The 15,999-nt window shown below is 40.8% G+C and overlaps 1 protein-coding gene and 1 non-coding gene across 2 annotated transcripts in view; both read left to right on the top strand.

Moving 5' to 3' along the window:
* Positions 1-14,957, top strand: part of LOC103219806 (ankyrin repeat domain-containing protein 18A) — a 30,853-nt gene extending 15,896 nt beyond the window's left edge. Inside the window, exons 4-10 of the mRNA XM_037998675.2 lie at positions 369-475; positions 1,256-1,393; positions 4,482-4,549; positions 8,796-8,849; positions 10,793-10,863; positions 14,565-14,660; positions 14,814-14,957. Coding sequence (XP_037854603.2) covers positions 369-475; positions 1,256-1,393; positions 4,482-4,549; positions 8,796-8,849; positions 10,793-10,863; positions 14,565-14,660; positions 14,814-14,957 — 678 coding nt within the window. The remainder of the gene's footprint in view (positions 1-368; positions 476-1,255; positions 1,394-4,481; positions 4,550-8,795; positions 8,850-10,792; positions 10,864-14,564; positions 14,661-14,813) is intronic.
* On the top strand, positions 3,258-3,360 carry LOC119624575 (U6 spliceosomal RNA). The gene has a single exon (XR_005240739.1). It is a non-coding gene; the product is annotated as a U6 spliceosomal RNA (small nuclear RNA).
* Positions 14,958-15,999: the final 1,042 nt, after the last annotated feature.

The following is a 15,999-nucleotide window of genomic DNA, read 5'->3' as shown; positions in this document are numbered from 1 at the left end:
TATATCTTAGGTTTTAGGGTTATAGAGAAAAAAGATACAGCCCTTGCCCTCAAGAAGCTCTTGGTTTCAGTGGGAAACAATGAAATAATTACAATGTACTGTGCTAAATGCTGAGATAGAAGCAAGGGTTTTGGGGGCTGGTAAATAAAGTGAGTTTTGGAGGTGACTGAAGTTAGCATGGGGAGGCAGAGGAGAGGTGTTTGCAAGGCAGTGTGTGGGAAAGCACAGAGGAATGAAAAGGAAAGGACTGCTTTGCGTTTACTTTCTTTCTTTATTGCATGTTTAAGTTCATAGCATCTTATAGATTTTTAGTTCAGTTGAGATATACATAATTTTGTGAAATATAAGTTGTTTTTGCTTTCTTACAGGAAGGAAACACTCCACTTTTGTTTGCTATAAATTCTAGGAGACAGCAAATGGTGGAATTTTTATTGAAGAACCAGGCAAATATACATGCTGTTGACAATTACAGAAGGTGCAATCGTTTTTGGGTTTTTTGCTTGTTTTTTGTTTGTTTGTTTATTTCCTAAAAACCTGAGTGTTCTAGAGTGGTAACAGTCACGCAAGTCAGAAATGTTAATAAGTTTAGCTTATCATTATTGGCGTATAGTAAATAATCAGTTAGGTAGAAAAGCAGTTATTTGGACTGAGCAACGTAAAAAAAGATAATGTAGTAGGATTCATCTTCTCTTGTAGACTGTTATTTGTAATCTGATGTTTTTAGTTCTGTAATCTTATATTAGCTAAAGGGTTTTGTATTTTATTAATTTTATAAAGTGTACACTTTAACTTTCAGTTTACAACTACTACCATTATTGTTGTTGTTGTTGTTGCTGCTGCTATTGTTTTCAGCCTGCAGATAGCTCTTACTTATTTGACCCCTAGCTGACTTTGAATTACAATATATCAGACTAGAAAAGCCATGGGGAAATCTTCATCTAAATCTTTGCCTACTTTAGATAAGTGACCTCAGCACAGTTTCTTGGCCATCAAAGGACTATAAATTAGTAACTTGTATTATGTCATACCTCAATGGGACAAGAAGCTTCCTTGTTGTCCCTGCCTTTCAGCCTTGGTGGTAATTTACCAAGATGAACACTTGAGCACCCAAGATGCTTATACACATAAGCTAGTACATGTAAATGGTTATTATGTCTATCCTGACAGGCAAGATATGAAATTGGTAAAGTATATCAAATTTGCTAATTAAATATCTTTATTAAAGTTCTTGAGTGCTGTTATTTCTTTATATTAGAACAGCCCTCATGCTTGCTGTGCAGCATAACTCGTCAAGTATCGTCAGCCTCCTCCTTCAACAAAATGTAAATATCTTTTCTCAAGACATGTTTGGCCAAACTGCCGAGGATTATGCTGTTTGTTGTGATTTGAGGAGGTATGTGCTTATATGAAAAGACTGGTTAACACTAAATTAAGGCTTAAAATAATTACAAATATTGCATCTTATACATTAGGTGACAGTTCATAGTTTGGTTGAGGTAGTTTGGAATGGCCACTAGTTAGTCCACTTTTTAGCCAGAAATCAAACAGAAAGCTAGACTAGTTAGAAGTAGCAATGAGTGCACGGTTCTTTCAGGACTTTTAAAGACCTTTATTCCTAGGGATCTCAGTGTTGTTTATTTTATTCCAAGTATACTCCTTATATGTGAGATATAAATAATGTCACGTCTTTTCCTTTTTTAATTTTTTTATTTATTTTTATTTATTTATTTATTTTTTGGAACAAGGTCTGACTATGTTGCTGATCTTCCCGAGCTCAAGTGATTCTTCTGCCTCGACCTCACAAACTGCTAGCCACCATGCCTGGACTGACTTTTCTAAGTAGTTATTGGGTCTTGAAATGTCCAGTTTAGCAGAAAATCTTGTATTGTCCCCTGGGGCTATCTCCTATGCCTTCCTCCTTTGAATTTTTCAAAAAGCTAAGGGGTTCCCTAAGTCCAAGGAAGACAATCTTGCTTTACAAGTCAGAAGAAGTGGGGGAAAGGCCGTTCTAGTCATTCTGTTGTTTCCATTGATTCACTTGCTGTATTGCTGCCATTGTAACTGGTCCTGCAATCTGGTAATGATTGACTTTTGCCACCAGTATGCTCTTACTGATTCAGACCCCTCTCTCTCCATGGTGACTCATACACAGTGTCCACAGCTACAGTGCTTTTTTAGTTCATGTACATAGATAGGCTCAGCCATTGTTCCCAGCACCCTGCTCTGGCAGTGAGGCCTCCTGGCTTTACCCACACACATAGTGAATAAACTGAACTTCCCCCAACACTAAAAACCTTATCTGTAGCCCACCTCTTAGCTAGGCTACAGTGGGTATTTTTTTGTTTTTTGTTTTGAGACAGTCTTGCTCAGTCACCCAGGCTGGAGAGCAGAGTTGTGATCTCGGCTCACTGCAAGCTCCCCCTCCTGGGTTCACGCCATTCTCCTGCCTCAGCCTCCTGAGTAACTGGGACTACAGGCACCTGCCACCAAGCCCAGCTAATTTTTTTTTTATTTTTAGTAGAGATGGTGTTTCACCACGCTAGCCAGGATGGTCTCGATCTCCTGACCTCATAATCCACCCGCCTTGGCCTCCCAAAGTGCTGGGATTACAGGCATGAGCCACCGTGCCCGGCCCACAGCTACAGTGTTTTTTAGTTCATGTACATAGGCTCAGCCATTGTTCTCGGCACCCTGTTCTGACAGCAAGTCCTCCTGGCTTTACCCACACACACAGTGAGTAAATTGACATTCTAACTAATACTAAAAACCTTACTTGTAGCCCACCTCTTGACTAGGCTTAGCCTATACCTTCATGGCATGTTATCCTTTGAGACCAGTGTCCATCTTTTCTCTAGCAAATATTCGTTGGATTGTACTCAACAGTTAGGGATGTTCAAATAATGTTGCAGGCAGAGAGCCGAGGTCCCTTTGCCTTTTGTTGTCACATCTGTACCTTGAGGCTTTTTTCTGTCCTGTGTAGCAGCTTTTGTTAGAAAGTAAAAGGCTCCACATTATCCTTCAATAGAGTCGGGGGCACCAACTTGCAGTTGGCCCTACAAGTAATGTGTTTCCATAATAATCAAAATCTCTCAGGCTACTCGCCTCTCTACCTCAAGTTTTTTAAATATTTTAAAATTCTACCTCACAGGAAGTCATTCAATAGAATTCTCTGTATCTAAAGTAGGTAATTTGGATTTAACAGAGCTAAGCCTCATCCATGACTCTTGAATATCCATATATAAAACAGGGCTTTATACTTGCTTCAGGAGCACATATTCTAAAATTGGATCAATACAGAACAGATAAGCATGCCTGCTGCCTAAGGATGGCACACAAATTCAGAAAGCATTCCACATCTTGCACAGTCCCCAGAAGGTCATTTGACTATTTGTTAACTAGCTTCAAGGAAACAATGTGAGTCAAACCAAAACAGGAGACACCTGGTATGGAAATTGTTATTATGAACATTATAGAAGTATTCATGTAAGGTGATCTGTGAAATGAGAACAGAGCTGAGTGGCATATGGGATGTTACATGCAAATATGTTGTTAGTACATGACTTGAAAATGAGGAAACATCAACTTGCATCTCTTTCATGGAACTGAAAAACAATACAAGCAAGGCTTTGTCTTGTATGTCAGTCGGAGAGGACCCAGAAGATGCAGCCTCTAACACAGACCTGCTGACTCTGAGTTTGAGGAGGTAGAGAAGGAATGTTAGTTGTCCCAGCCAGGTTTTGACATCTATTAGTTTTCTGCCCTTGGTGTGATTGATGAGCTCAGTAATAGGGGACAATTAGGTTATATGTTTTAATGAGATAATAATATATTTATATATAAATTTAGTTACAAGTTATGAACTAGCTAAAATGCTGTGAACTACAAGCCACAATGAATAGAACCAATAAGCAAAATTAGTACTTAATAACATTCTCTGTAAACTATGACATTTAAATATTAGAACCTATGAAAAAACACCCATCAGGTTTTATTTGAGATTCCAAAATTGTTCCAGCAATGCAGCTCAAGAATAAAATTTTCCATTGCTTTACTATTTCTCTGAACATTTAAACATGTTATCTCATTACATCCTCCTAACAACCTAGTGAAGTCAAGTAGTAAAATCTTTGTTTTTTGAAGAAGCCGTGGAGCCTAAGAGAAGCAACTGGTCTGAAAACGAAATACCTATTGGTTACAGAGCGAGGACTTACTCTGAGTGCAGGGCAGTTTCCAGGCTGTTAAGCTAACTAAAATTAATTTACTGAGCTATGCTTTTCTCAGTTTATGTGTACTTTCTGTTTTTCTTCTTTAATTAGAAGCTTAACAAGTTTATAGAGCTTAAAATGTTAAAGTGTATTGGACATTAGAGTTCTGATATTAGCTCTGATATTGTCTGAAATGCTTTAAGAATTTAATATGTTTGGTAATTATTTTTCATATCACTATTAAAATACTAATTTTGTTACATTTATTATGCATAGCATTCAACAACAAATTTTGGAACATAAAAATAAGATGCTTAAAAATCATCTTCGAAATGACAATCAAGGTAAGACTTCTGATAGTAAATTTCTCATGTCTCTTGGTGATCTTACTGATTTTCAAAAAGCAAAATTACAGGCCAGGCATGGTGGCTCACACCTGTAATCCCAGCAGTTTGGGGAGTCGAGGCGGGTGGATCACCTGAGGTCAGGATTTTGAGACCAGCCTGGCTAACATAGTGAAACCCCATCTGTACTGAAAATACAAAAATTAGCTGGGCGTGGTGGCGGGCGCCTGTAATCTGAGCTACTTGGGAGGCTGAGGCAGGAGAATCACTTGAACCCGGGAAATTGAGGTTGCAGTGAGCTGAGATCGCACCACTGCACTCCAGCCTGGATGAAAGAGCAAGGCTGTATCTCCAAAGAAAACAAAAAAAAATAACATTACATATTTTTAATCATAAAAGAGCAGTTTAAAATATATACATTTATATATAAAATAATTTTTTAAATTTAATTTCTTTAGTTTAGAATTGAGTTATTTAAAAAGTTAGTTCTAGCTAATTCTCAATCTCAAACAGTATTGTCTGAAAAAAATTCATTTACTTACCTATGATTCCTAAAATTCTAGATTATATTTTTGTATTAATATAAGTAAGAAATTAGATTTTTAAGTTAATATGTTGTGATTTCCTCTATAATTACATTGTTACAAATTGGACTTATTATGCAAATGGATCTATTTAATTTTTATAGTAAATGGTTTATATGTAGTAAATAAATGTTAATTACAGTTGATTCTTGAATATTGTGGGGGTTAGGGACTCTAATCCATGTTCAGTTGAAAATCTGAGTATAACTTGGACTCCTTCCAAACTTAATTACTAATAGACTACTGTTGACTGGAAACTTTACTGATAACATAAACAGTTGATGAACACATAATTGGTATGTGTTGCATTGTATATACTATGCTTTTAGAATAAAGTAAGCAAGAGAAATGAAGCTGTTATAAAGAAAATCATAGAAAAGAAAAATATACTTACTATTCATAAACATAAGTGAATCCTCCCAAAGGTCTTCATCTTTATCATCAGGTTGATTTGGCTGAGGAGGAAGAAAATGGTTGGTTTTGCCCTCTCTGGGTTGCAGAGGCAGAAGAAAAATCTGCATATAAGTAGACCCCTGCAGTTCAAACTCTTGTTGTTCAGGGTCAACTGCATTACACAGGAATCTATGTCACTAAGAAAATAACTGTCTTTAGAACTGGGAATTCAACAATCCCTTTCTGATACCATAAACAAATGGCAATAAGAACCATAAAACTGAGCCATTGTGCACCCATACAAATAGGAGATTATATCTGAAGATACCTACTGAATGCAGAAGACAGAAAAGTAATCCCTTCCCGAGAAGCAGAAGTTATGTTACATATTCTTATACAAACACGGTCTACTTTTAATTTATTCACCGTAAGTTGGAACCTCATGAGATAAATTCACTTCTTAGAACAAGCTGTGTTGTTTTATGTGCTGGTTAATTATCATAATAATAGTAATTTTGTTGGAACAAGATAATCTGTTATCAGGCTGGGCATGGTGGCTCATGCATGTAATCCCAGCACATGGGAGGCCAAGGAAGGCAAATCACTTGAGGTCAGGATTTTGAGGCCAGGCTGGCCAACATGGTGAAACCCTATCTCTACTAAAAGTACAAAAATTAGCCAGGCATGGGGGTGGGCACCTGTTATCCCAACTACTCAGAAGGCTGAGGCAGGAAAATTGCTTGAACCCAGGAGGTGGAGATTGCAGTGAGCCGAGAATGTGCCACTGCACTCCAGCCTGGGTGACAGAGCAAGATTCTATCTCAAAAAAAACAAAAGATTAGATACTCTGTTAATCATTAGGCAAGGGATGATCATAATAAATATTCCAATAGCCAAACTCTGGGCTCAAAAAATTATAATAAAATTATAAAAATGGTTCACAATAACACAAATATAACACCTAATGCATTGTACAATCTGAACTGTATAAAGACACTGTTAATTTCATACATGTTTATCAAACCACTTCTGTAAGTTAGGTTTGGCAAATTGCAGGAGACAAAGATGGAATTGACATAGTTTTTGTCTTTAAGGTGCTCATAATAGAATATAGATAACTAGTTAATTTTTGTGTTTTTTCAACAGAATTTTTAAAATATTTTAATTCATTCATATACTTATCCACTTAAAAAATAACTATCATTTATCTTTTATAGACTAAGCATTTTTCCAATGTTACAAAATACATTTAAAAAATACAGTTAGGAGATTGTTATTACCACTGTTATTTATTTACCACCTTAAATAGTGCTTACTGTATGTCCAGTGTCACCTGGGAGCTTATAGTATTTATTACATATGTATCATGTTCAGTATGTGCCAGGCACATTTACATTTGTGGTAATGAATGCAAGCTTCTAAAATGTGGTAGGATTTAGGGTAAGCGTGCAGAGTGGGTGGAACTTTGCCAGGTAAGGAGGCAGAGGGATGATGCTTGGCAGAAGGAGTATCTAACAAGCTTGCATGTTTGACAGAAGCAGCAGCCACGAGGAATGAAAGTTTTAAAACACGAGAAGCAAGTTCAAAAGATAGGACACCTGAGTGAACTTTGTAGAGTTTATGAGCAGTTCAAATTTACTAGTGCAAAAAAATGTATATGGAGTGCTTGGTAATGAGGTGAAAATAGCTTACAGTTATTATTTATTACATATTTATCGTGTTTAGTACGTGTCAGTGAAGGCAGGCTTAGGAGAGACTTTGTTGTTGTTTTACCTGTGTCTAGAAACAAGTTCAATAAAAGACTTTTAATAGCATAGAAATGAGTAGATCTCATCCTGCAGGCCAGGGGAAACTTCTGAGGTAGAATGCTTCTGGCTGCAGGTACTAGAGGACATAACAGTGGCCAAACCATAAGAACCAGGCTTGTTTTGGTTGTCCGGTGATATTATTGGATCCCACTTGTTCCTCTTTCAGCTATGCTGTTGGCAGTGTCTTGTTCATGTCTCCTTTCATGGTTGGCTACTTAGCAACAGCTCCAAACATCATGTTCTCACAAGACAGTATCTAAAGGCTGGAAGGGCTGCTTTTCTTCACATGTGTCTTTTAAATTGGGAAAAAACTCAGAAGCTTGCAGAGGACTTTTTGTAATTTTTTTTTTTTCGGGGATGTAGTCTCGCTCTGTCACCAGTCTGGAGTCCAGTGGCACAATCTCGGCTCACTGCAGCCTCCGCCTCCCGGGTTCAAGCAATTCTCCTGCCTCAACCTCCCCAGGAGCTGGGACAACAGGCATGTGCGACCACGCCCAGGTAAGTTTTGTATTTTTAGTAGAGACTGAGTTTCACCACGTTGGCCAGGATGGTCTCGGTCTCTTGATCTCGTGTTCTGCCCGCCTCGGCCTCCCAAAGTGCTGGGGTTACGGGCATGAGCCACCGTGCTCAGCCCTTTTTGTAATATTTTATTGACTGGGTCACACCACATGCTCATTCCTAAACCAGGCACTGGGAAAGCAAATGTGGTTATGTGATTAGCTTTGAATAATCACTTACCTTTTGAAGCTGGGAAGGGGTATTGGGATAAGAAATATCCAAATTTGTGATTCTCCAGCAAGAAACAACAAGGAACTGCTCTTGGTTAGGGAGCCAGCAGCGTTTGCTCTAGAAATTCATTGGAAAATTGTGAGCAGGGGAGGCGTTAGATTCGATTTGAGAATTAGGGCATTCTGTTCAGGGTATAAAGCAGGGATTGGCAAGCTTTTTCTGTAAAGGGCCAAATAGGAAATATTTTAGGCCATGGAGTCTCTCTCTCTCTCTCTCTCTCTCTCTCTCTCTCTCTGTCTTTTTCAAGAATGATTTAAGCAGCTGAAGGCCATGTGGTCTCTGTCGTAGCTACTCAACCCTGCCATTGTAGTGTGAAAGCAGTCATAGGCAGCATGTCAGTGAATAGGCATGACTGTACTCTCATAAAACTTTACTGAGAAAGAACTTATGGTAGGCAGGATTTGGCCTGTGGTCTGCAGTGTGCTGACCCATTATGTAGAGGGTAGATGGAGGATAGATGTCACCTGGGAGCGTGTAGTTATTATTTACTGGGTATTTGTTATGTTCATTAGATGCCATGCAGTTTTAAATTTCTGGTGATGACTGCAAGCTTCTAAAAAAATGGGTAGGATTTAGAGGAAGCCTGCAGCATAAGTGAAACTTTGCCAGGTAAGGCGGCAGAGGGATGATGTTTTCTAGAAGGAATATCTAACAAGCTTGCATGTTTGGCAGAAACAGCAGCTGTGAAGCCTGCAAATTTGAAAAAAGGAAAAGAAGTTGCAAAAGGTAAGACACTTGAGTGTCTCTACTCTTAACCACGTAAAGAGACGGGGAGACAAGGGAAGCTTCAGCCGTAGTTAATGCTATAGTTTCCTTGTCACAAATCCATGGAGTACATGAGTCTATTACAAGGTTTTCACCCATCCATGATAAAATAAAACGGTGGAGCTCCAGTTTATTCATTTGAAAATATTGGTGTTGCCGGGGATGGTGGCTCCTCCCTGTGATCTTGGCAGTGTTGGAGGCTGAGATAGAAGCATCCCTTGAGGCTAGGAGGTCCAGCAGCCTGGGCAACATTGCCAGACCCTGTGTCTGTTTTTTAAAAACTGTAGCTGGGTGTGGTGTTCTGCCCCTGTGATCTCAGCTACTTGGGAGGCTGAAGCAGGACAATTACTTGAGCCAAGAAGTTTGAGCCTGCAGTTAGCTATGATAACAACATTATAGTATAGCCTGGGGGGCAGAGTGAGACCCCATCTCTGATAAAAATCAAGTAAAATAAGATAAGATACAATAAAGTAAAATGTTGGTCTTTTTCTTGGAATTATGCTTTTCTAATTTGTTTTGCTTTTTAAAAAATTTAAGAAACGACAATAATAGTTGGTTTATATAAGGCTTTCAGAAACTGGCTTCTGCCCAAATCTCCATCTGCAGCCCTTTCTCTGTCTGCCTCTTTTTCTGGCATTACTGAGCTGCTGCTGATGCCCCCGTCACCATCCCTCTCATGTAGACAAATACATACACTCTGGGAGGCTTCTCTCCCTCTCTTGCCACTGCCTGGCATGTACTATCTTTCCTGCCCTCTGCCTCTTTTAATCTGGTGAACCTCACTGTCTCAGTCTCAGTCCAGGCATGTTTTCTCCAAAAGCCATTCCTGACAGCTTTTATTCTCATTCTTTAAACCCCAGTGCCTACCACTTAGCAGGAACTCAATAAATATTTAGTAAAATAAAGACTGTTTATACAAAGATGACTGCTACAGTCTGGCAACAAAGGGGATAGACGTGCAAAGACATGATGTGCAGTTCAGATGGTGAAGTGACACTAGAAAAATGGACAAAGTACTAAGGGAGCCCCAAGGAAGGAGAGCCTGTGTATGTGGAGAAAGATAGCCAGATTCAAGGAGGACTTCACATAGCATTTTGAGCCTTTTTTCTTTTTCCATTTTTGGAAACAAGTTCTTACTCTGTCACCCAGGGTGGACTGCAATGGCATAATCGAGACTCACTGCAAACTGGAACTTCTGGGCTTAACGGATCCTCTTGCCTCAACTTCTTGAATAGCTGGGACTACAGGCACACACCACCATGTCTGGCAAATTTTCTATAGAGTCAGGATTTCACTATGGTCTCCAGGCTGGTCTTAAACTACTTGCTTTAAGCAGTTATCCCACCTGGGCCTTCCAAAGTGCTGGGATTACAGGTGTGAGTTACTGTGCCCAGCCTACATTCTGAGTCTAAAAACACAACAATGAATTTGTCAGAATAGTAGAAGGAAATATTTCAGATGTAAAAAACAGGGTGTACACTATAAAGGTATAACAGTAACAAAAATTTTGCAAATTATTAGTAAATAATAACTCGCTTAGCATGTTGTTAAACAGATACTATTATGAAGTAAAGAATAGTAAAGTGTTACTTTATATGTTTTCACTATATTTTTAAATTTTGTTTCCAGCACTTTTGTTTACTTACGTTAAGGTGGAATAATTTGTGGCTGACACTGAGACTTTTGCGTGTCTTGAACCTGCTGATATCTAGTGTCTCCCCAAGTGGGTTGTTAAAGTTTTAGATAATTAGAAGTGTTTCTTAAAAATGTAAATATTCCAGTAAACATAAAGCTTCATTTAAACTTTCAATATAGAAAGCAAAGTATATGTTATTTTGTATCCGTTTTTTAAGTTAACTGTTCTAAGTCATTCATTTTCACTAAACATATGGATTTGTCAGCAGAACACAACTTAAAAGTGATTTCAGAGGAAAAGCAAGAAAGACTTGAAAGAAGTGAAAATAAACAGCCACAGGTATATAACAATTTAAATTTCTGGTTTAATATTGGTTTGTCTGCTTGTTTTTCTTTAATACCATGGCATAGTCCAAATGAAATGACCTTTTAGACTATCCTTTTAGAATCCAACAGAGCGTAATTTCATATTGAATTTTAAAACATTTTAGCCAGTTATAAAATTTGAAATATTCTTACCGTCTATAGTAACTCATAGCTATCTGTACCCTTTGGAATTGAGGCCAGAAATTTCCAGAACTCTCTTTGCTCTTTCATTTTTATAACCTTCTTCATGATAAAGAAGGTAGCATCAGAAATGGAGTTGTATTACTAAGCAAGAGGAATTATGAACAATTGGACAGTGACGGCCCCTGAGTTCACCTCATGTTAAAGGAGTCATCATTCCAAGTGGTTCAAACTTTGCAGTTTGATGTTGCTGGTCACCAGTGCTGAAGTTAAAGACTTCGTCTGTTTTTTGGTTTCTGGTTGCCTTTGGTGTCTATGTTCAGGGAGAGGATGGGGTCATAAAATTAAGCCAACTGCCTACTGAGAGAATGATGCCTTCCAGAATGGCACTTTGGTATCAGGGTCCAAAAAATAACTTTTTTGTTTTAACATTTATAGAAAACGCTTTTAAAATTTTTTAACCCATTGTCACCAGTGGAGCTTAGAATATATTAGACCTGGATATAAGCTGATAACCTTCTAGATAACACTATCATATTACAGTATAGCATTGGAATAGAATCTAAAAATTTTCTTCTCTTTCTGATTGATGTTCATTTTGACTTCTAATATTTTAGCATTTGCCTACTCTTTAGTTAATCCTTAGAAATATGAATTCAATGTAGGGGTTCACTATTTAGGGTATGCTGAGGTAAAAATCATTCCAAGACAGAAAGCCTTTAGAATACTGCATATCATCTGTGAACCCATTTCTGGCAGATTTAATTCATAATGAATTAAGTTTACTCCAAACAAACAGTAAGAGTTAGGCTTCCTTGTTCACTTTTTTCTCCTATATTAAGCCAAGGCAAATTATTTTTTATTTCTTAGTTATAATCCAGTAATTTAGAGATAGTAAAACATAGATTATGTTTCACAGTTCAATTTTAATTATTTTCTATTTTTTCTTTGTTCATACTTAATTTAGAATAAAGTTAATTTTAAAACATGCACCCTGTCAGAAAAGATATCTGAGAAACAAAAGAAGCAAATTAATTTTCCACTTTTGCACCTGCAAAAAAAAGTCTCAAGCACCAGAACCGAGTAAGAATTGTAATAAAGAGGATATATCTGTATATTCAGGACTTCTTTTAAAATTCATTACAATGCTGGATGTGGTATCTCACACCTGTAATCCCAGCACTTTGGGAGGCCGAGGCGGGTGGATCACCTGAGGTCGGGAGTTCGAGACCAGCCTGACCAACATGGAGAAACCCCGTCTCTACTAAAAATACAAAATTAGCCAGGTGTGGTGGTGCATGCCTGTAATCCCAACTACTCGATAGACTGAGGCAGGAGAATCTCTTGAACCTGGGAGGCAGAGGTTGTGGTGAGATAAGATCATGCCATTGCACTCCAGCCTGGGCAACAAGAGTGAAAGTCCATCTCAAAAAAAAAAAAAAAAAAAAAAATTCATTACAAAAAAGTTCAACTGAAGATTGGTGAAAGTTTTGAAAAATCCAAAATTACTGTTTGTCCTGAGGAGGAGCTCTTACACTGAAAACCTAAAGGGGGACAAACTTAAAGGGAGTGCCCTGTAATCTGATGAATCACATCCCTGATAGTGAGGAAGTAGATGCACCTGGAGTGTCTAACTCTGTAGTATTCCAGGCATTGCCTGAACAGAACGAGCCCATCTCACTCAGGTCTTTTCATTGCATTTATACTCTGGGTCTCTCAAACACACTTGCCAGTCATCTTCTAAGCTTTATTCAAATGAAAATAAATCAGACTGTAAAAATTATAACAAACCAGACATGTAGCCTGTTTCTCACAGAGATGAAGAAGAAAGAGAATTGTTGTAATGATACAGAAATTGAAAAATTAAGGAACCCAGTAGTTATGGTTGAAATGAAAGAAGACCAAGAGTTTGATATGCAAATGACAAGAAAATATAACCCAAAACACCACAGATTGGAAATTAGACATTAGACATTGGCCTCAGTCTAGAAATCCAAAAAGTCTTTTTGATTTGTGGTTTGCTTACTCCAAAGAATTGAAGCATGTGATGCAGATAGAAAGCCATAGTATTTATGCTGTTACAGACACTTACAAAAACCAAAAACCAATACAGCGCTTGTTCCACAAGCCATATGGAACTTAGAAGCTCTTCTAAAGCTTAGAAGATGACTGGCAAGTGTGTTTCAGGGACCCACATGTGACAGTCCCACTGCTAATATCTATAAAAGCACGAAACCCGAATTAGAAAATGTGAGTTATTCTCCACCACATAGTGACAGAACATCAAAAGCATATCTAGAAGAAGACTTACAGCAAGATATGGAAAGGCTTAAGAATGAGGTGAGCTTGTTACAAGTAGAGGTCCTGGCTTTGAAGAAAAGAAGTTCAACTATAAAAAGAAAGAGATTCCCTTGCTGCTTCTCTTATTATAAGTTATCTGATTCTTTCTGGGACCTGATCAGCAGGGACCAGGTTAGTGGCGGCTTCCTTAGTGAAGGCTTTACCAGTGGGAACCTGGTGACCTAGTCATTGGAAGCCTAGTCAGTGGGGACCTGGTCAGTGGTGGCCTTATTCATGGAACCTGAACTGCTGGAACGTAAACAATTGATGGGGTCTATTCAGTATACTAGGGGCATGGTCAGTGTGGGGCCTTAGTGGCTTGAAACCTGGTCAGTGAGGGCCTGGTCAGAGGGGGCTCGGTCAGCTAGGGACTGATCCATGGAGAATTGTTCAGTGGGGGTGGGGTTAGCAGCAACCTGGTAAATTGTGCTCTTGTCAGTGGGAACCAAGTCAGTGGGAAATTGGTCAGTGGGGTCTGGTCCATGAGGCCTATTAATGGGAGCCTGGTTATGGAGACATGGTCAGTGTGGACTTGGTCAGTGGGACCTAGTCAATGGAGGAGTGGTCATTAGGGGACTCGTCAGTGGGTACCTGGTTAAGGGTGCCTGGAAAGTAGGAACCTGGCCAGTTGGCCGCTGTGTGACCTCAGGCAGGGGGTTTGTCTGTGGATCCTCCTTGCCTCCATCTGTAGAGAAGCTGGGTCAGGGCACCCTGGAGGGTTGCTAGAAAGAGTACGTGAGAAGATGTGTTGAATCCACCCTGCTTGACAGACCTAGAACTTTACACATGACCTGGGTTCCACCTAAAGAGGGTGCCAGCCCTTTCTACTCTGTCCGGCACCCCTCTTCTGTCTGCATTCCCAGGACCACCTTCCGAGGGGAGGGCAGAGATTGAGGAGCACCTGTGGAGGCTCTAATGCTGGCCCTGGGCCCTGGTGGTGACAGTGATGAGGACCTGGATGCACCTGTGAGTGGAGCAGCTAGGTCTGGCCAGAGAAGCAAGACAAACAAACACACCCATATGTACACACACACACAGATGCACAAACACATTGCATGCACACATGTCAGTTCAGTGGATAGAGGACACTGACTCTGGGCCCTCTTGACCCAAGCAGGCTCCAGTTGTGGTGGGTTGTGTCACCCCACGATGTCACTGTTGCTGAGCCCCCACTGCCTCTGTGTTGTGGAGCAGTTAGAGACACACAGCAGTATCCGTGAGTGGCTCTGCGTGAAGGACTGTTTTCTAGGTGAAAGGCACATCTCAGCACAGCTGACTGATCATACTCAGGTGAGTGGAACCTGCTCTCTTCTCTTCCTCCTGGCTTAGGAGCAGTCGCTATCAGGTGGGTGGTTTTGGCCTCTGGGCAGCTACTGAGGGTAATCCCTGAGCACTCACCAGGTGCCTGTTCTGTGCTGACAGTCATCTTATTCATCCTCACAGCAATTCCATTCTGCATCTCCTCTGGACACCCCTAGGACCACCAGGACAACCCCATCAGGGCCCTATCACCAGGCCCAGTCTGGCTCCATGATAGCCAAGAAGCAGATCCAGCCCTGCATGGTGGCTGCATCTGACTCCCTTTGATGGGTAGTGATGAGCAAACATGGAAGAAGTCAGGGCAGCATGCGGCCAGCTGCCCTGCAGCCCCAGATGGCACCTGGGCCTTGGGAAGTCGTTCTCAAAGGGGAAGCTGGTCACTTTGATGTCCCTGGAGGGAAAGGTGAACGTGGCATCCCGACAACCCTGGCAGCCAGCAGCATACCATACATCTTCTCACCCAACCTGTGGGACAGAGGCCCAATAAGATCCATACCTAAAGGGTCCTAGCCCAGTCGGGCCTCATCTTGCGCCCTGGGAGGCGAAGGGCACCATGGGCCCCCAGCAGCAACCAGGATAACCACCCAGGGGACCCAGCCTTCTATGGCCCTGGCCAGACTTAGAATTTGGCCCAAGACAGGACAAGCTCACTCAGAGCAGCCTGTCAGTACCCAGGGCCTGTGCATGCCAGGCAAGGCCAAGCTGGGTCAAAGAAAAACCAGCCACCTTTGCAAGGGTATGCCTGGAGCAGGTGGACCAGCCACCAACCTCACCCCCTTAAGGAAGCAGGGGTGGCCAGGTTCCCACAGCCTGAGTAGCTGCCACCTGATAGCTGATGGAGCGGAGGCCTGAGGAAAAGCAGATGGCACTGGGGCCCTACCTCCAGGGAGGAATAACTGATTTACCCTGACTGGCAGCGAGTGAAGTTGGTGGCTGATCCACCTGCTCCTGGCACACCCTTGCAGAGGTGGCTGGTTGCTCTTTGAGCCAGCTTGGCCTTGCCTGGCATGCACAGGCCTCAGTGCAACAACTATGCTACAAATGGAGCCACATAGAGAAAATGAGCAGCAGGCTCAGGAGCAGGGTGTGCGCTGCCTTTGGGGCTCCGGTCCATGCATCAGGGCTCCTACAGCACTGTGGGCTTCTTTGGTGCCAAGAGGCAGACCACAAGCCATCTTGAGGAGGACTCTATGCTCAAGTACAGAAAGGGCCCAGTCTGGTGGGTGAACCACACAGCCAGCTTCTGGGTGCGGGCACAGTGCCACATCTTCCATCACTTCCTGATGTGCCCCACCAGCGCTGAAGAGAC

Source organism: Chlorocebus sabaeus, chromosome 12 (genome assembly GCF_047675955.1).
Source record: "Chlorocebus sabaeus isolate Y175 chromosome 12, mChlSab1.0.hap1, whole genome shotgun sequence".
Classification (NCBI taxonomy): Eukaryota; Metazoa; Chordata; class Mammalia; order Primates; family Cercopithecidae; genus Chlorocebus; species Chlorocebus sabaeus.
The sequence above is the reverse complement of the archived record's forward strand: the minus strand, read 5'-3'. Positions and strand labels throughout refer to the sequence as shown.